Consider the following 21,051-nt stretch of genomic DNA (forward strand, 5'->3'; position numbering starts at 1 on the left):
CAAAATTGTTTTAGGAGGGAAGAGTGCTCGTAGCTCAATGAGTGTCTTCAGATTTGAAGACCTGTGGGAAAACCTGTGCTAAACAAACCATAAAACTGGAGTTCAGGATTAACTGTAAAATCAGATAAAACACCCAGATCAGTAGCAGCAGACATGAAAAGAATGTGGCGAGGAATTCAGCTCAGGGGGATTCACTGATCATATCTCTCTGGAAAACAAGAGAACAAGGGCTACACAAAACTTTTGGCTGGTATGTGTTTTTAGAACTCTCTTGAGGGTTATCATTAACCAAGAACAAGAGATGTGTTTCATGAATCCAAAATAAATCAGTGCTATGAATGAAAAGAATGAAAAGCACTTTCGTGATAGAGCAGGACATCAAATTTTGGAGATATCTTCTTCCTCCTTGTACATGCCTTGTTTGTAGATGACTCTTCTGTTGTCTTCACTTCCCTTTCTGCAGCTAAAATAAAACAAATTTATTAAATAATTGTAATGCCAATGAAGGAAAAGTACGGTTAGTTACTGAAAGTTGCCCATTATGCATGTATGAGATTATTTTCTTCTGCACTAGTGCAAATGTCACAGTAGCTTATTGTTTCAAATATTTCAGAGCACATTTTGTATGCAAGGTCAATGCTGAATGCAAAGGGAATCAGGCACAGGAAAATTTGTAATCTTAGATTTTTTTTCCAGGATTTGGCTTTGTTGGCAAACAGTGGCTTAATAATCTTTTGGCAGTACATATTTCTTCCTCTAAAATGTTTCAACCTTTGGGAGAGGTTTTCCTAAAATTCTGTTCTCCTTGTTTCACTTACTGTTCCAGGAAAAAATGGAAGGATCCAAAAAGCAATTAGGAGCAGTTGTGCTAGCAAAGAGATCAAGCAAAGAACAAATGGCATTTGAGAAATAGAAAAACTGGGAAAGTCTGTTATTGACCCCGCCTGATATCACACAGGGGAAATAATGTCTACAGTAATAAAAAAAAATCATGGTTTATAGAAGAGATCATGCCTTATAAAAGATAAAACCTTATCACTATAAAAAATGTGCAAAGTTTTGGACAAGCAAGCATTTTGCTGTGCCAGAGGAAAGACATGATTTGGTTTTATTTGTGATGTGATAGCCAGACATCTTACCTTTTCTTCTTCAGTAGCCAGAAGGCTATTGCAAGAATGATGAGAACTCCCAGAATGCAGCCTATCACAACAGAAACCACAAAACCTAGGAAAAGTGGGAAAACAGGCACAACTGTAAATATCATTGAGTGGAGAAGGTGAGTCTCAAATAACATTTGCACTCTGCATCTGCAACCTTTCTACAGCCTGGTTACACCACTCTGTGGCTGTGAATGGGTGACTTTGCACAGATGTTCCCTGGAATGTCCCAATCCCACAGCTGGATCCACAGTTCACACTGCTGTGACGTGAGGCACGTGCTGATGTCACAGTGGAGGCACCAGCACAGCAGCTCATAGCAGGAGCATGATTTTTATCCTATAATAAATTAGACATCATTAGACATCATAGAATTAAACCCAGGAAATCAAGGATATTAAATTCAATGCCTTTTGTTTTCTCAAAGAGAACACCACTGAATGTGGACAGCTGAAGAAGGTAAAAATTAATTCACTATATTGGTATGAAGAACTGAGTGATCTCTCATTTGCATAAAGATTTAAGGATTATCATAGTGCTATATTTGTGAGCTTCATGTACATTTTTGGCAATGGAAGTATTTTTTAATTTATTTTGGCCTCCACAAAGATTCTGGAGGTGAGCTCCTTTTTCTTAACTGCATTTTCTTAATTTACACATTGTTTTTTATATTTTATCAAATGCTTGTTTCTCTCTAAGCAACATCAGAGCTCTTTCAGAGAAAAACTGACAGGTTTCATGTACTCCATCTAAATATTTTCTCCCGTTAAATCAGCTGTTGATAAAACATGAATGTAAAATGTGGAGTTCAACTGCATTTATTTTTTATGGACCCATTAATTTGAAGTCCAGCTGAATGGAAGAAGCTTACAATCCATGGAATTGAAGAAGAGCTGCTTTACAAAAGTTGAGTGTCGTTATAGTAAAGATGTGTCAAATGCACACAGAAATGTAACACCAAAGAGATAACTGTAGAAAAAGAGCTTGTAGTTTGAAGAGGAAGGGTAGAGAGCAGTTCTGCCTGATGAGAGTATCTTAGAAAATTCAGTTAGTATTTCAGTGTGGTACCCTATCAAAACTAGACATGAGTTCCTGTTTAAATCATGGGCAGTGGCAAATTCCAGCTGCATGTATATGAAGGTAATTTTATTGGAATAAATAAAATACATAAAATATATTACAAACACATGGGAATTTTGCTGTGCAGTCCTTAAAGATTAGAGGCTTTTTGAAATGTGGTTCTTACAAATAGTGAGCCTGAATTTAGATATTCATTACTGGCATCAAAAATGTGGATAACTGAACACCTCAGTCATTTCCAATTTTGATACAAGAACACAGGCCAGTGACCCCATCTTGTGTCTGTGTTCAGGTGAAGGTGGCAGCTCTCAGGCTTGTTAGTGATAAGGTAGAAAAGTTACTCTGAAAACCTGCTTAGTAGGGGCCTAGGTGTGCACAACAGGATTTCTTTTACAAATTTCAGTGGTTGCCTGGCCCAATTCTGTGCATGGTCTCTCCTTCCATTCTTGATAGGTGTGCTCTGTTCCTATTTGAGGTGCAGGTGTACTCTGACAGGAGCCTCTTTTTCTTTTTCTTCTTTTTTTTTTTTTCTTTGTTTCCTTTTTTTGCCCTTTCAGGTGAGGGGCTGCACCTGTGAGGGAGCTTTTGTGACTGCAACAAGTGGAATGTGAAATTACAGGGGCAATGAATACCTTTTTTGAAATGGGTTGAACATTTTTTCTGTGGTTCACTGATAGAGTCAATGAGGTTTTGTAATTAAATGTACTTATACTGAATGGGGTTTCTATTAAAGCAGCACTGAGCAATGTCTTTCATAGCCATAGGGACCGGTTCTGGGGTGTGAACAGCAGGATGGGAAATAACCCCTATAGTTTAACTCTGCTGAGTCATGCCAGCTTTAAACATACATTGAAAATGCTTTTATGGCTGGTGTAATCTCTGCATGGGAGCCAATAAGGTGGCTTAGCAGAGGAAGAAACAAATGTTATTATTTGGTTTGGCTCTGGTTCACAACAACAATTTCGAGAAAGTCACATCTGGGTCAAATTTTCCCCCATAAATGGAAATAATAATGCTTACACTGTTTCTATGAAGTCTTTGGAGATTACTGGATGAAAATTATACTGTCTGATTTTCAGTCACTGGAACTGTGGGTTGTAGCTCTCTACCTTCTATTATTAAGTACTGAGTGTGATTTATAGAGAGAATATAGTCAGGTGCTGAAAGGTCATCTTAAGAAACAGATGGGAAACTGCATTTCTCATTTCTGACTGACCACTTGAACTCAGCAGATCAGTGGCTCATAGATGTGGTTAGGAATTGACAACATACCCTTGCCAAGCCCACCAGGCAGTGAATTTGATAAACAGAGGATGAGAGTAGAAAATGTAAAAGTTGGATTGCTAGGATTCCATGGAGCACCTGTCATAATCACAAGGAAGCTGCTCACTCTGGAATTTCACTTTCTGCAGAGGCATTGCTATAGTAGATTGTTCATGCAGGGATTCAAGCCCTGCAGAGGAAGCCTTAGTCTCAGAAATGTGGAAGCTGTATTACAAATTCTGCTGTCTGAAATCATAGCACATAATCTGACTTGAGCAGAGATTTGAAGAGGATTATTAAAATAGCTATTCTGGACCCAACTAGTTCTCTAGTCAGCAGCCAGAGTTTGGGACTGGAGGTTGGAGAAGAAAGTTTCAACCTCTTTGTGGTCATATAAGAATGCCACAGGGGGCATTCTTCTGGTTCGGCAATGCATAAAAGCAGAAAAAGGTTAACATACTCTAGTTCTTTCCCTCTTTCACTATTCGGTCATCTTTTCATTTACTCAATATATTGTTTGTGCAACTAGTATCACTTTGTGTATTAATCACAGAGATGTTAAGGACTGTTGATAATTTAGTAAAGTTGTCATCTTCTTGGGTATTATGTTTAGAATCTAGCAACAAGAGAACTTCTAGTGTAATTCTCATTTTAAGAGACCAGCCAACTTTTGGTGACAAATTTAAATCATCCCTGATTTCAGAGAAAAGTTTTGCCCAGGATTTGTTTTGGCTGATCTTTCTCCTTTATAGCTTTCTATTAGAAGAGATATGTTATGAAAGGATCTGTCTGCAGAGGAAAATGGCAAGAGCAGCTACTACAGTGTGCCTGCAGGGAACTGTTTCTGTTGTGTGAAAGTGTGCAAAACAGACAACTCTTGTGTTTTCTGTTTTTACATCTAAACAGTGAAGAAAATGGCTGGCAAAGATGAAATGATGTGCTAACACATTTTATTAATTTGAAAGTTTACTGCTTGGCTAATATTTTTTGGTGAAATCTGCTTTTTCTTTTAGAAATCATTTACTCTCAATTTCAAATATTATAGTGGATTGCCTAGATTCATCTGCCTTGAGAGTACATACCAGCTTCACGGATCCTTGAGAGTATTTGTTTGCAAGACAACAAAAGTTGGAACAATACATTTTGCACAAACAATGTACTCAAAGGTCTTTCTCTGGGGTACAGGTCAGTGTCACACCACAGAAGCAGACTTCTGTGCAAAGCCCCCCACCAAACTTACTTGTTGTTGTGTAACACTGCAGAGTTAAGCTTTTGAATAATAGCTCTTCCTCATAAAATGGTGTTGTTGTTTTTTTTAATTAGTAACACTGAATCATACAATCCAGTGTTATGAATTATATTTATTTGCCAAGTTTGAATTCCTCAAGTACATCTTCTGATTCTGTGTAATTTCCCCAAAACAGTGTCCCTGAAAGGCAAAATTGTGACTCCCTTTGAACGTGTGGTCTGCAGAAGATCAAGCTTGACCTTGCTGAGGATCAGCAAATGTCACTGGTGAGACAAAGCCATCTTAAGCACTTACACTGGCTGAAAGAGCTGAGTTGTGGAGCTGTTTAGTATTTAGAGTGACAGCAAATACTTCTGCCAAGCATGACAATCGTGTCTTCCTTCTTGTTTGTCCTTGCCCTTGATAAGAAGCGTTGCAGGGCTTGCCTGATACCCACTGTGGAAAAAAATTCTCACCTTCCCTGGGAATACCTTATTCTTGTACAGTTGCCCATGCACCAATGCAATATGAGAAGAAAAGGCAACAAAGTGAAGTGCAGGGAAAGGAGAAAGCTGTGTTTTTGTAGTGGTACAGTGCAGCAGAACTGCCTTTCCACTTCTTCACATTTACACAGATCACTCTGAACCATTTCTTTGCACAGAAGCAATCATACAACTCACCTTCATGGAAGGAGATAAAAACCAGTCTTTCACGGAATTCCTGGACATTTCTGAAGTTATCAACCATTTCCAGGGGTTCTGGGTCATCGCTCTCTGTGCAGTACATAGCAGTTTCCAGTGCCAGTAACTATAAAGGGAAGTACCTGTTCAGCTCCCAGAATACAGAGAAAGCAATGCCAGTGTGTGATCACTGGGAGTGTTTGAAAAAAAAATTTAAAAATGATGTAGTCAAAGGGAAGGGGATACATTAACTAATAATTAATTCTCATGTGGTCTGTGAACCCACATACAGAGTAATGTGTAAACAGTGTGACATCTCCATGCCCATACCTGTATTTTGTTTACATCCTGATAAAACTACTGCTTGCTATCAGATTATCTGCCAGGAAAACTGGATGGGAGGAAACATGGTAGACTTTTTCAGCATGCTCTTCCTGGCACAGTCTAACTTCTAAGTAGTATTAAAGGCTACTTTTTGAAAGAATTCTTTATTCTGGTAGAGACATGGTCTGATGGACAAAGGCGAGAATGTATTTTCAAAATCAGGAGCTTGCAGTAATTTGATCCAAGATTTTGACAACAATATTTTCCCCCATGTCTATAATTAGGTGAATCAGAAGATAGTGATTGTGAGTTTATAGTGTAGGTAAGTGGCCACCTAAGAGCAAAAGAAGTTAATTAGATGAGCACAAAAAATATAAGTTGGGAGAAAAGTAAGGGAATCCAAGATGGATAAATAACACAACACAAGATTTTTAGAAACTTTACAGGATCAAAGTATCACTAACTGTCTGTCCTTTGTTCTGGACAGCTGAGAATGTGCTAATAGCAAACAAAATGGGTTACTGATTTATCAGTCAGTTCTGTGCTATTCTTCCCACTTAAAAGATTTTAGTAATGTTCACCTTTCAGTTTTACAGAGAAATCTGGGAAATGAGGATATGTATTTGCTGTTCTTTAGCAGAATCAGTCAGGGAAATGTGTTCTGTTGGAACTTGCCTGCTCTTGAGAAATTTTAGCAGGGTATCGGAAAACCGTCCAGAGAACGCTGGGGTAGCAGGGAGGAGTTGTCAGGGAGCCTTCGTAGCGATAGTACTCATCCAGTCTGTCAGGAAGCAGCTCTTGAATATTGAAACCAGGGACCAGGACCTTCTGATCTAAAAAAGGGGTTCATGTTAAATATTGGGTCATGGCTACACAGAGAGTGTAGTGTTTTTGGTAAGTAGGATATTTTCAGTGTCATACCTCTCGGATAAGAAAAATACATTTTAGCAGAGATGATCCCAGTTTAATAAGGACTACAGCTTTTTAAGTTTCTTATGTACAAATCCTGTCTGCGACACCAAATGAGAGTTCTCTAAGATAAACTGTGGCCATATTAACTAAAAAACACCCTGTGGAAGAAATAAGGCCCAGTCAGAATCACATGGGACGTGCTAGCCATATGCTCTTGCCAGGAGTGCACTGCATTTGGAAGCCTTTCACAGCTTGTGGCAGATGTGCCTGGGATCTCTGGACTCTTTCTTCAGCCAGTTCAACCTTTCTAAGGGTGACATGTGATACTTCCAGACATTCTTAATCTGATTTAGCCACTCACCCTTGTATTTCACATTCTGGAAGTGCCTGAAGATCTTCTCATAGGATGGGTTGAAGGGTCCAATCTGCAATGATCACATTATCAACAACTGTGCAAATCACCAATCTGAATATGGGTCTGTGCTTCTTGCCTGTCCTAAGACAAGTGCCTCCACTGTCCAGATATTCATCTACTAGAATGGCATAAGTATTTTATAACTGAAAACATTCCCTGTGTCCTCAGAGCCATGATAATATTCCTGCTCCAGGGCTATTAGAGCTGCTGTGTTTTATTGCTGCCTTTACAACTGCAGTGCACTGACCCTATCACCCTTGCCTGCTCAGAGTGCTGTGCAAATGAAGAGAAGCCCTTTCCTCTGAGAGCATTGCAGGCAGAAGTTCTCAGCTGACAGGCTTCTCAGATCATCTCCCAGTTTCTGGTCAAAGCTGCATTTTTCCACCCACAAACATTTTTAGTCTGCTGCTCCTCACAGTCCAGGGAGGTAAAGAATGAGCAGGGCCACAGGGCTACAACTCAACTCTCTGGCAAAGGCTATAACTCATCTATCACACAAGACTATGTTTTTCAACTGCTACCAGCAGCTTTTTGGTCTAATAATCAATGCCTTTTTTACGAATTCTTCAGAGCTGGTTCTTAGCAACTCCTCTGACAGCCAGACACAGTGTCCTTACATTAACTCTAACAACCACCAGCTATCTGGAAGGATTTCCAAGACCTAATCTCCTTTGTTCACTGATTTGATTTTCAAGCACCATTGCTTAGAAATAACCAGAATCCCAGTATTATTCCCTAGCATAATATACAATACTCTGACACTTTTCATAGCTACAACTTCCAAATGAACTGAAATTTAACACAAAATTACTGTCAGAATCTTAGAGGTGCTAGGGAGTAAGTTTGGGTAACATTAATGAGAGTTGTGTTTGCTAACTGGAACATTTTACTTTTTGATGGAAATGTGGAAACTTGTGGTTTTGGTTTGTAATGCTGCAGAAAATCCTCACATTTTAAAATTATCTTTACAGTCATTGAGGAGTTTTAATCTTCAAAAGAAAGAATTATATATGTGCGAGCTACTAATTTTTTTCTTTCTGTTTAAGATCGTTATTATCATCATATGTGGGACTTAAGAGAGGAAAATTGGAAAGCTGTCCTGACATCTTAAAATGTCACAGAATGTACTCATTTTCTGTAATCTGTAGTTCAAAGAATCTGTGAAGTTAGCAGGGAGAAGACTGTGGTTAAATCCTAATTACATGCAGTGGTCAAAGGCAGGGTTGTGTCTGCCTGTGCCTCTCTGCTGTGCTCAAACTGCTTCATGCTGCAGCAGGCAGCTTTGAGTAAATGAGCTTGAAATTCACTGTTTCCCCTTGTTTGATAAACACTACCATATTAGTTTGTAAATGAATACAAAAATAGACTTTAACATAGCTGAAGTTAATTTAATAAAAATCATGAGGAAATACTCAGAATTCTTCTTTTTGTAACGTTTGCTCCTGGATTGGTATGTGCTGCTAGAATCTGACCCTTTTATTTTTGGTGGAAGAGGAAAGGAAAAACCTTTATTCAGCCACTGTAGTGTTGAATAATGTAGATAATTTTGTGCATTAAAGGTCTCTCATAACTGAATGATTGAAAGCATATTCTAAACAAACAGAAAAAAAAAAAGACCCTGCATCCTACCTCAAGGAGAACAGCCAAAACAGCCAGTCCATCTGCTTTGTCCATTGCTGCTGCTATATCTGGGTATTTCTCAGAGTTGTAATGTACAATATGGAGCTACAAAGGAGGAGATATTTTGTTACAATAACCTCTGGGTCATGCTCACATTTATGCTTCACAGTTAAAAAGGACTGTGCAGCCACCTCAGGAGGGTCCTTCAGTGATTTCTGGGTGCAGAGGAAGGCAGAATGTCCTGGGACTCCCAGCCCTGCTGTAGCTGAGTTATACACAGCCCACACACACACACCCATAATGCAGGGGGAAAGAGGATTCATGACTTCATGATTCATGAATTCAGCTTCAAGTACTAGCTAATTTTTCTGAAAAAATAACACCCAGCACTCCAATATTTAGAATGGAAACCCCAGTGCTAAATATAACTAGAGAAGAAATGGATTTGTAAAGTGCTGTTACGCAAGAAAATTATTCTAATTTATTTTTTTCGTAATTTTGAGGTAAATATTTTATTGGTACTGCTTATCAAAATCTATTCCCAAATCCATAATTTAGAAATTAAAAAAGATAACCAGTTTATCTCTGTATAGAAGAAGGTGAGTAAAGAGAGCAGCAGTGCCATGCAGCTAAAAGTTACCTCAAGTGAACAGTTCTGAGTTTAGAATCTAAATTCCAGCTCCCTGACTTAGCACATCCGAATCCATCTCTTTTTTGTGGTGCACAAACAATTATTTTAGTATATCTTTTAGTATTTTAGATAATAAATACTTGGCTTAGAACCTCACAGCCTTTTACAGCCATTTACCCAAGAGACAGACCCCACTTTGAAACAATGGGACCTCCCCAACCTTCTTTGCTTCTTTCCCTGCTCTGATCTGCCCTGCCTTACCTCTGCTGCAAAATGCTTCCCACTGATGGTGTGCTCAGAGCCTTTGGAGTGGTTTTGGTTTCCCCAGTGCAGGTGAAGTTGAGATGCAGTGTACTCAAATGGGAGATTTCTGATGGACATAGCAGGTGACAGAAACATTTTCACTGCAAGCAGACCAAAACCAGAGAGGAACAAATGATACCACAGCTCTCAAGAGCAGGGCAAATAAAAATACCGTGTCTAAGTGTATTATATCTAGAACAGGAAAAAAGCAGATTCTGAACTCAAATCCATCTCAGTCTGTGGTAGGAGATAAACACTTCTGTTCCCTTTAAGCCTTTCTTGGTAGATCAGGATTTAGAATATTTAGAACATACCCATTTCTATTTTCCTAAATACATTAACTGAATGTGACTATTGTTGCTAATGGAAATCTTTCTTCTCCCTCGAGAATGTGAATTTATCTCAGACATTGACATGTTAAAATTTAGGCTCATGTACCTTCTTTCAGTCCCCTTCTAATGGTTGAAAATGGCTTAATAAATTAATATTTCTCATGGTAATTTATATCTCCTGTTATATTGAATTCTGCTGCCTCTTCATCTTTTTTTTAGGAGCACATGACAAAACCAAATAAACACCCCCTTTCCTTGCTGCTCCCAAAACCCAGAACACTGATGTTGAGCAGCAAGACAATCCCAGGCCTTAAGAATGAGCATTTCCCCTCTTGATGTGCAGGAGGGAGACTTTGTATGCATGACCCTCTCTTCTGCTCACTAAGGCTCTCTGGTGGGGCTTGTTGGGGTTTTTTTGGTGCAGAAATTCCAGTAGTAATTCTCATCCCAGCAGAAACTTCCCAGTTGTTCATTTGGAGCATTTGGTATTTCATAAAGCAATGGCATGTGACAAGAACAGATCTGTTTCTTAGCAATTTTTCCCTATTATTTTCCAGAGTGAATACAGTTTGTTTCTGGACTGTCCTGGACATGTTTTTCAGGGGAAACAAGGCTCAAAACCATAGTGAAATAACAGTTGTGACCTTATGTATTTTTAGGCTTCCACTGAGAAGGGTTTTTTTGAGCTCTACTGTTTTCAGTCTAGCTGAAGTAGGTAATTGTGTCTGGATGAGCTGGCTGGTGAAGAACATCAATTATATATAGGAATGACCTGACAGCACAATATTAAGCATCCTACGGGTTTCCTATGGCTGAAAGAGAAGGTAGAAGCATAATGATCAGTCCAACAGAGGCTAATTTTTTGTTACTCAGAGGTAAATTAATTTGTATCTAAGTGAGGTTTCTAGAGAAGGATGCATCTCTACTGCTTTCTAGGAGGGCACTGACCTTGAAAATGAATTCCCATTTTCTTGAGGGGGTTATATTTTTGTCTCGGCTTTCTTTAGGAAATAATCAAACTTTGTATTTTAGGGGTGAGATATGACAGTGGTAGTGACTTAGGTTGTCCAAGGAAATTGCTTTTACCTGTGTGACTATTTTGGGAGGGACAGGCTCTCAGTGCTGTTCTTTTGGCTCCTTCTGCACTCTGGCACCCTTCAAATATACAATGACACTATTTCCTTCTCTGCCTATTGCCTGTCATATCAGCCCAGTGCATTCAACTGTGGCACTCCAGTCTTTCACTCAGGACCAAGAAGGACTTTTAGGAAAAGAAGGCTCAGAAGGAAAGGATGTTCCAGCCATTCCTAATCTAAAGCAACCTGGTTTTAAAGGAGAAACTGATCAAAAGAAAAACCACAAATCTGTCATAAGAGGCTGGCCCTTACTGAAGAATAGGCTTATGATGTTCAGTTGAGCAGGTCAGCTTCACTGAAGGAATGATAAAAAAGATTTTTGCATGTTGGTCAACTCATAACCAAGCATGTGAGAGCAGATGCCATTTAATAATGCAGATTATTCTGATACTTATGCAATAAAGGAAGATACAAAGAAGGAGGGTTTTATAACTGTTCTTTTTGCTATGTCTTCAAGTGTCTGAGGAATGAATGAAAACTGGTGGGGCTGACTCACAGGTATTGTATTGTGTCATTATAGGAGACCTTTATGAAACGGCATCACCTCTGCCTTTACCTACTGTACTGACACTGATTTAGTGCTACTGTGGGGAGAGCATGTTTGTATACTATATCTGATTATTTTTCTGTCTTCTTACCTATCACTACCTGTCACTGTTTATCATACCTTACACGACATAGATTTCTGTCTCAAGTCAAAAGAACAGAATGGTGATCCTACATTTGTTTTCCCCACACCCCCACATAATTCACTTGAGCTGCTTTGATGAATGGAATAGACCCATTGCTCATATATTATCAGTTAATCTCTTTTTAACAGAATCACAAAGTCTGTTTCCATTACCAAAGTAATAAGAAAACCTTGGGCATTAATTCTGATATGCCTAGAGTTTAATTTAAATTTCTTTATTTAAAATTTGACTTACTGGGAATTCATTTGTACTTAGTACATTCCCAGGTTTCTCTAGCCTGTTCTGTAGATGTAGGTATGCTGATTTGAAGGCTTTCTCATCTGGTTAGTAGCTTAATTTAATCTAATAATCAAAGTAGTCCACCCATGAAGTAAAAAACCACTGAGTTCCTGCAATTCTTTCTTTTAGCATTCCTTTTAGCATTCCTTTTAGCATCTGTGAGTTCCCTTACCTGAATGGCCATTATTGATCAATGTAAACTGGTCAGTGGAGGGCACATTATAGCCTATGAATTCTAAAGGCAAGAGATTAGAATCATACTGGAGAATATCTTTGTGGAAATTAATTGGTGATTGGAACACTCCTCCACAAAATGGGTATTTCTTTGGCCAGGCCTTCTCTCCATCAGGACCTGTGTGGATTAACAGAGAGATATTTGTCAAACCTTTACTGTGCAATTAACATAGAAATTCCCGTGTCAGCCTTCACACAAAATTTGGAAAATAAGCCTTTTTGGAATTTTTAAGACATTTTTTTTAAAAAATAACCTCATTAAAATAGAGGTAATGAAGGATACAGTCATTTTTCTGAGTGTGTTGTGACCTACAGACAGATCTGATTATATCATACCCTCAGACTTTTCCTAACTGTACAAACTGTCTGGCAGTATCTAACAGGACTGCATAACCCACAGTGAAAAGCTAACTTGCAAAAATAAAAGGTGTTATGGTAATTTGACCTACAATCATTTGCTCAAACTCTGGTGAAACTTTTCTTCATCACAGCCTTTTGCCTGAGGTAAGATCTGCAAAGAATACATAATATCAAGAGAATTTTAATTGTGCCTTTGATTTAATTACACATTAACAGATAGCAGCTGTTTGCAAACAACTGTAAGATGAGATGGATTGGATTTAAATGCCAGAGGAGGTACTTGCAACTTGTGTTTCTCCTTGCTTCTGAAGATTTATCTTGATTCTTTCCAAGGCAGGAACGTCCTTAGGGATCACCCAGCCTGATGGTGTAACAGAGGACACCAGGCCTCCCTGGATCGATTTCTACTTCTGTGAGGCCATTTCTTTCAGAAGAGAACAGACATCTACTCCTCCTTTAGCACGCAGATAAAAGATACTTCATTAGTGCCCAATGGATAATTACTGTCCTTGGCAGCTTGCTTTTCACCATGAGCCTGCTGCTCTCATGCTTTTGTTCTTCACTGAAGTACTTATAATATAGAGGATATAGTATCTCACTTCTCATAAACTACATAGATCAAGTCCCTTGAGTCTTTGATTAGAAGGTTTCTTTTCCAAAACTATGATATTCCCAGTGGCTTCTTTGAGGATCAGGTCATCAGTGACAAAGCAAGTTCAGATATTTTCTGAAGGAAATTAACAGGCAGGAGGATACTATTAGCAGTTCACTTTATTTACATAAAGACAAGTAAATTTATTTACAATTGCCAAGTAAATGGATAGTGGGAGTGAATCTGACTTAAACCTAGTGCATGTGACAGAATTAACAAGATCAGTTCTGGTGCTTAAGGACAGACTAACATCCTTGGTAAAGATGTTTAAGATTATTCAAGAGAGCAGGTTAGCAGGTGGCATTGTTTGCAGTGTGGATACTCAGACTCTATCAGTGCTTCTGCTGTAATTTAAATTTTTGACTCCAGTTCACTCACAATCACATCAATTTCTTTCTTCTTACATCTTTGTGATACTACCTTAAAGTTGCTGCAATTCTTTTCAAAAGCTAATAAATGTTATGTTGACATTATCGAAGCCTCTCCTCCACCTATATTTGGCAAATAACAAATACATCCAGAAGAGCATAAATTCCATACTATGGAATACATACTGAAGAATATCTCCAAGGAAAATATGGATTAGGATATACCAAGAAATTACAGTTTCTTTTGTTCAAATTTGCCATGCAAGACGATGACACTAAAACTTAACACTTTACAAGGAGCTAAGATTGCAGCAATGTCAGAAAATTGTAAGACTTCAGTAATTTTAAAAGGTTTGATAAGGTAGTGAGTTTGCAAGAAGATTTTGATATGTTACATATCATAGCTATGGAAACTTGATAATTAAATATGTGATTGATGTATAAAATAGAAGAGAAGTCTAGTCCCAGCCAGGGAGTCATGAAGTACCAATCATTTTTTCAGTACTGTGTTTGAATGCCTCAATGTCTGGAAGAGTTGTCAACAGAATATGGGAATTTCACACCTACATCACCAGTTTAGAAGGAAAATTTTTGTTTTCCTATAACATGATGCAGTTATCACTGTCTTTATGTACCTTTACCAGCAGTTATCCTTTATTTGACATAAATCTGCATCTCCTCTCACAGGCCTTTAAGCTACAAAACATTTTGCTTGTTTCTCATTCCTGCTCAATTAAAAAAACCCAACAAAACCAAACAAGACCTCTTTTTTGGCACAAACCTAGTTTTTATAGAAATTCTGTCTTTTGTCACGTAGTCTTTCTAATTTAAGCATCTTAAAACTCCTGTCTCAAAGAGCTGAGCTCACTGCAGCTTAGTTTTGCATGTGAAACTGAGATTTCCAAGGCAGATAAACCACACAGCTGAAAGGCATTTCTCAGCTAGGTCTGCTGAAAATTAATGATTGATTGTGAATCAGATTTTCTTTTGCCTGTGCCAGTACACTCAGATAAATTCAGTGGAAATCACACAGCGTTTACAAAGGCTTTGTCTGATCACTACTGAATAAAGAACAGCATGTGCATGTAAGATTGGCCTGTGCTACAAGTCCCAAAAGATATTAACATAAGAAGTACTGCAGAATTACCTCCAAAGTTAATTTCCTTTTTGTGTGACACATTTGTGACCTGGGCACTGCAGAAGTGTTTGGTGCTATGAGGATCCCAGCAGGACTGTGTCAGCAGAGCACTTGTGCCATGGGCCTGTTCTACCACCTCAACACTATAATTCAGCTGCTGGAGTGAGCATGTTAAGGTAGAGAGCTGCAGGGGTCAGTGGAAGTAGGACCTTTCCTGCTGCCACTGCTCCCAGTGCTGCCAAGAGCACTCCCTGCCCCAGGGATTGCAAACTCAGGCTGCCCAAATCCAGCTTGTGGACTGCTTTGCTTGATACAAATTTGCAGGACCACGTTCCCTTACCACACTGAAAATAGCCCTGAGCCTGACGGTGTCCTCACGGCTATTTCATAAAAGATGTCTGTAAATAAAGCAGGAATAATTCTCTGAATTATCTGCCCAGTGAGCTGAGAAAAACACCCTCAGGACCAAGGCTGCATGTGTCCATCATACCATCTCCTTTGACAGTTTTGTGCTTTCCAAATCCAGCCCCACAGCGCTGGTGCTTCCAGGCAGTGCAGGACAGATGTTCCTTCATGAACAGTGGTGTCTGCTCCCAGGATGTACACATTGGCCCGTTTTAAATAAGGAGAAAACAGCCCTCTGAGACACCAGTGGTACCAACAGACTTTTGTTCTGATGGCAAATTAATATCTGTGTTGCTCCAGCTTCTCACAGTCTGTGCAAGTTCTCTTGATCTGAAGTAATGTAGTAAAATGCATTGGGTCAGTAACACAGGGAATGCCTGTGGAATTTTTGCAGCCAGGCAGAGCATTTTTCCCTGTTTTCAGCCAGCTGGAAGCTGTAAAGCTGCCATTCACCTAGGGCTAGCTGGTGGTGAAGGCTGAGAGTACAGGCTCCCTGCCATGGTGACATGACCATGGGGTTTCTTTTTTTCCCAGGGTTCAGTAATATCATTCTGTATACACAGAGCCAATATGTGTGTATTTTCCACACGTGTCCAGAGGGGAGCTTGTGAGATAGAGGAATTGCCAGGGGCTGTAGCTGTCACAGTTACTTCATTCAAGTGCTGTATGAGAAATCTGGGGTATGTTCTAGTGTGTTCACTAAAGCTGGCATTTCTGAAGGGGAAGTGCAAAGGTCTTAGCACAGCTTCTCAACACCTCACTGAATTGGAGTATTCAGCAACAGCAGAATAAAAGAATTTTTAAGTAAAATTAGCCTGATATCTGTTACCAACAGTTCTTGTGTCTGCATTGCAGCATGGAGTTGTCTCTTCACATGCTAAAGTACATTGATAATTCTCTTGGCACTATTACTGCTAAAACATGTTAATAATTCTGTTAGCAGTTATTACCTTAAACTTGTCTACAAAGTTAGTTTTCTCCATTGTAGCTGCTTGTCCACTCTGAAGGGATGATTCTGGTTCTATGATTTCAGTCCAGCCCACTTAAACTCCAGAAACAGAGCCAGAATCCAAAGAATTGAAGCCTAACATCCTCTTCTACCATTTTTTTTTCTGGCACAGAAGACTTCAGCCTGCACTTCACAGCCACAGGGCAGCACTGGCAAAAGCTGCCTGCACATGCTGTCCTGAGCTGTGAGGCACTGCAGCCACTCTTTGAGTTCTTTAACTGAAAACACTTTCCTTATGGTAGACTCAATCTACTTTGTCCATCTTACAGAAGATGGAGCTGCCCCTCAGAGAACACAAATCAAGCCTGTGTCACCAAGGGTGGAGGCCTCACTACTCTCTGGTGTTTCCTCCAGGCACTTTTTCTTTGGCTGTGTACAAGGGTAGTGAAAACAGGGAGAACAAATAGCATTGCTTCAGTTTGGCTACGGAAGAAGCAAACAAAGAAGAAGTTTAGTCTTTATATTTGATATATCTAATGCAGTAGTTTCATTATAGGCCAGGCAAACTCCTATTTCTTTGGAAAGCCTATGCTGAATAGATAAGGCTTGATTACAGGTGGCATCATCTTGCTTTGTCACTATGGCCTGAGGTACTAACACTGCATCAATGTTAGTTTTACATATTGTAAAATGTGTAAAATACTCAACAAATAGAAATCTCTGTCAATGAGCACTCAGATTTCTCCCCCACCCTTAATCTTGTACCTTGGCCCTCATCTTGATACCAGTTTGTGCTGTGGTTATAATGGCTTGATTTCCTTTCCATTCCATTGACTTAATTTCAGTGAGAGGCACTGCAAGGTGTTTTAAGGGCAGAGATAAACAGTGGAAGATTTAGGATGCCATAAGGAACCAGGACCAGTGGTAGAGTATGGAGGAGCTCTTTCCTGGCTTAGCACAGTCTCTCTAATAGCTCTTTTTCTCTTTGCTCTACCTCTGCTTTTCTGTACTATTCTGTACAAGTTCAGTTGCCACATCAATTTTTTGAAGTAGTTTTTATACAATTGCTTTTATATGTTCTTCTAGATTTATTTTTATTTTGCAATCAGTAGTTGAAGGAAAAAGATAATCTGTTTTGTGAACCTTCTCCCAATCCTCCATACATTTAGAATGTAGAAATCAGACTGCAGTATGGAAGAGCTTAACAGAAATTGGTGAAGTTGGGCACTGGGAATAACGTGCTTTGGAATCAACACTAGTACCCAAATTCCTAGGAAGGGAGAAGTAACTAATTTAAACAAGGATTATCCTGGGAAGAAGGGCAAAACTTTCGCTTTCATGTTAGTAAAAAAAGTCTTGTTTTCTTTACTAACCAGCAGGGTTAGATTTATCTGATGGCTGCTATCAGAGTGGAAAGCCCAGACTTTTGTTAAAGCTGTGTCAGGCTTTTTCCCGACTGGGAATGTGAGGTCTGTGCATGGATACCGGCAGATAGACATGCAGCTGACACATTCTGCTTATGTGAAGTGAGTCAGGTAAACTGGAGCACAGCCAAAGGGTTCCTAGCTGCAAGTTCAGTCTCAGAGGTTCTTTGTGTTGTCTTGGAGCAGCACCAAAAGCTTAAGAACAAGCATTTTTTTTATGAGAGTCTCCATACTGCCTACTTCTCTGTGGGTATTAGGCATCTAGAGGATTTAATGAGTTAAAGAAAAATGTTAGATAATCCTTTTCCTGAGCAGCCACCAGGTCTTTCTTTGTTAGTAGAGGACTAAAAGGATTAGCTACAAATGAACACTGCTTTCCTAAAGATGATTTATTCTGCTTTGTCACTGCAAAGTTCAAGGACTTGAGCCTCCAGTAACAGAATACAGGTGACTTACTGAACTCTGATTCTACTTGAAAAAGAGGACTCATGTGGGTAGGGAGAGAATATTCTTTGCAGAATTAGGCTGGAACATGCTGCTGGCCTTTGGCTGCTGAGGAAACAGAGGGCTTCAGGGACCTTGTTCAGCTGTAGGGCCAGCTTTAGTCTGCTGAAATTCCTGCCATTCCACAAGGAAATTTAGAACTCAGTAACTGATCCTCAATCACTTAGATATGAAACCTGATGGATGAATAACAGATTTCAAGAAAATTGATCAGATTCAAACCTGGGTAAGGATTGTGGTCCTAGTAAATACCAGAATACATTTGGCAGGTTGTCTTTAAAGGCAGCCATAAGTTTGTATGTATGAATTAGTACTTACCAATATAAGACCATTTGGACCCTGTTTAAAGACAAAGAAAATATTACTGTGAGTATTTTAAATTGGTCTTACTCTGTAAAGAAACAAATTGCTACTTAAACCCATGTATTGAATGTTACAATACTTTTGTCTATCTTTCTAGTCTCAGCTGTTGAGCAAAACAGCAAAACATAAACACTTTCAAACTTTTTGACTATTTATGAACCTTTCTCACTCAAATTGTAATTATAATTATCCCTGTGATCCTGCACATCAGGGTGAATTTCTTGTGGTCACTTAAATCTTGGGGCAGGACTGCTGTCGGTACTTTTTTTTTTAATTGGAATATCCACTGACTTTGTCTGTAGGTACACCCCTAGGATTTTTCTCTTGTTAGGAAGCTAAGGAATATAAATAGTATGTAACTACAACAATCCCCCCTATGCCTTCTTGAGGAGTTTGACAAATATCAGTGGATTGCTAGACTGAGAAGTGATGGACAGAAATGAATGAAAAAAAGGGAATATGATACATGAACCCATTTAATTCAGAGAATCCCAGGGAGTGGGAGTGAGTGTTCAAATGATGAATACTCATCCATTGCATGTGGAACTAAACTTGGGACAGTATCTCTGCATGTATTTGGAAATGTCTGAATTTATTAAATGCTCTTTTTAATAATTTTTTTCCTGGTCCTGAAACCTACTTAAAAGCACCCAGCTTGCTGCATAATTAGAGGTATTTATCTTGGCAGACCTGAAGGGTTAGGGTTATCAGGCAAATGCTGATCTTTACTCTCTGCAAATTTAATTTTATTTCTGCTTAGGAAACAGTCCTGAAATGCAAATCTTGCAAACACTTAGTGCCTGTGCCTGTGAGTGTGTCTGTATGCATGCAGGCAAATATTTATCATTACATGCACATGTCTGCTCAGTACATGGTTCTTGACAGCATTTCTTGTGCTCTGATTGTGGGCACAGATGCAGCTCTTCCCTAAGAACATTATGTTAAAATGTTTGGGATTAGTTTTTAAGGATGTGCAAATCAATTGCACTTAGCTCTTTTGTATTGATATGTGCTGGGAACATGAAACTCTGCTTTCAGTTTGTTAGGACACATGTGCCTTGTTCTTCTACACTGAAATTTTCAAAACAAGGTCTGTGTAATCATGTTGGCTCAAGTCCTCAGGTTTCTCTCATAGAAGAATTCATATTTTAGACTTCAGATGAGAAACCTCATTCTCTTCTTGCCTTCTCTCTTCAGGGGATTGTCTCTTACTGGGTTTTTGGGGGGTTGCTTGTGTCCTTTGGTCATTCCATAGACAAAATTTACATAAAGATAAAAATGACTTGCAGTAGGTTTTAGAAATACCCTCATTTGAGCAGGGTTTGAAGAAATACTGGCTTAACTACAATAGCTACTGTGTTCATGCTCTTATTGACCATTAAAAAGTGTATGAGGTATCAAAACTGATTTTTATAATCTACAGCCACCTTAAAACAATCACTTTTAAGCATTTACAATATTTTAGTCAGATATGCCACTTGACACAAATGAAAGCTTCAAGTCTTTTGCCAAGTGAAGCACTCCTTAACCTGTGAGCATTTTGATGACCTGCAGTTCACTGCTATTATGACTTTATAGTGAGCATGACCATAGAACTGCTGTAGGTAGTGCTGAGGCACATTTATGCTCATTTCATCTTGGATTAGGAGATGAATCAATGACCAGATGGCAGAACCTTCTTGATTTTGTGTGAATGAACACAGAGAGCTGCCAGCCTCAGACCCTGAACAAGGTTGTTTTTATTCTGCCTGAAAATGGAATGAGAGTCAGGCACACTGTTAGACTGTCAAATCTAGAGGTGAACATTCAATGGCTCTGTGTCTGTGAACACTCTCCTGGCTCTTTGTTCATGTTGGGATGTGTATTGATGAGTGACAGAGGTACATGCCCATGCATGGCAGAGGAGGCTGCTAGAGCCAGTGTACCTGCATTTGACTGATCAAAAGACAGAGAAAAAATACATTTTCAGTGTCACTTGAGAGCTGGGAAAGTGTGAATGGTTGTAGGTGTGATAATCAGAAAGATGTCTGAGATACTCTTTCTCTTGTCATTTCTTGGTTGCAGGTTCCTGAGACAGGCACTCTCTCCAGAATTTCTCCAGAATCTCCTTCAGGATGTATCATAACACATATCTTTTCAACACATCCTTTCAGTTCCAAACCTTCTGTATGGCCACAGAAAGCACCTGTGAAGCATCAAGCTTTATTTATTCTGTTGTTCTGGAAAGCATCAAGCACTAGGAACCTCTGTCCTTCAGGTGGGAGATACTGATGTAGAATATAGGCATTTTTCAGAGGACATATGCACAAAATAAGAAGATGACCTTAAAAGTTTGAATTTCATGCCTGTTGCTGCTCATGCAAAAGAAATGGTAAAATGTTTGTCCTGTCAGAGCTCTGCACGAGCCAACAGCTCTGGATTATGTTTGAACCTCCTGGATTTTTGTCCCATGAATATACCTGCCAGGTAGATTATAATTAGTTTGAAAAAATGAAAGTTGATTATAATCAGCTGGAATAGATGAACACTGACTCCTAAAAAGAGAGTGAGGAGTGTCAACCTCCTGAAATTAGTCTTGTTTCAATATAAGAGAATGACCTCT

General features: G+C 39.1%; 1 protein-coding gene across 1 annotated transcript; it reads right to left on the reverse strand.

The window, feature by feature from the left end:
- Positions 1 to 311: 311 nt before the first annotated feature.
- On the reverse strand, positions 312 to 19,697 carry CA12 (carbonic anhydrase 12). The gene is made up of 10 exons (XM_088063270.1): positions 19,634 to 19,697; positions 18,405 to 18,425; positions 12,225 to 12,404; positions 9,572 to 9,714; positions 8,689 to 8,784; positions 7,006 to 7,069; positions 6,408 to 6,565; positions 5,409 to 5,535; positions 1,140 to 1,224; positions 312 to 463 (listed from the first exon to the last, which is right to left on the reverse strand). Exons 1-10 carry the CDS (start codon positions 19,695 to 19,697, stop codon positions 379 to 381), a joined length of 1,023 nt encoding a protein of 340 aa, XP_087919396.1. The 3' UTR covers positions 312 to 378.
- Positions 19,698 to 21,051: the final 1,354 nt, after the last annotated feature.

The sequence above is a fragment of the Pseudopodoces humilis genome, chromosome 16 (genome assembly GCF_049639895.1).
Source record: "Pseudopodoces humilis isolate 2021_Gansu_Grassland_sample_001 chromosome 16, ASM4963989v1, whole genome shotgun sequence".
Classification (NCBI taxonomy): Eukaryota; Metazoa; Chordata; class Aves; order Passeriformes; family Paridae; genus Pseudopodoces; species Pseudopodoces humilis.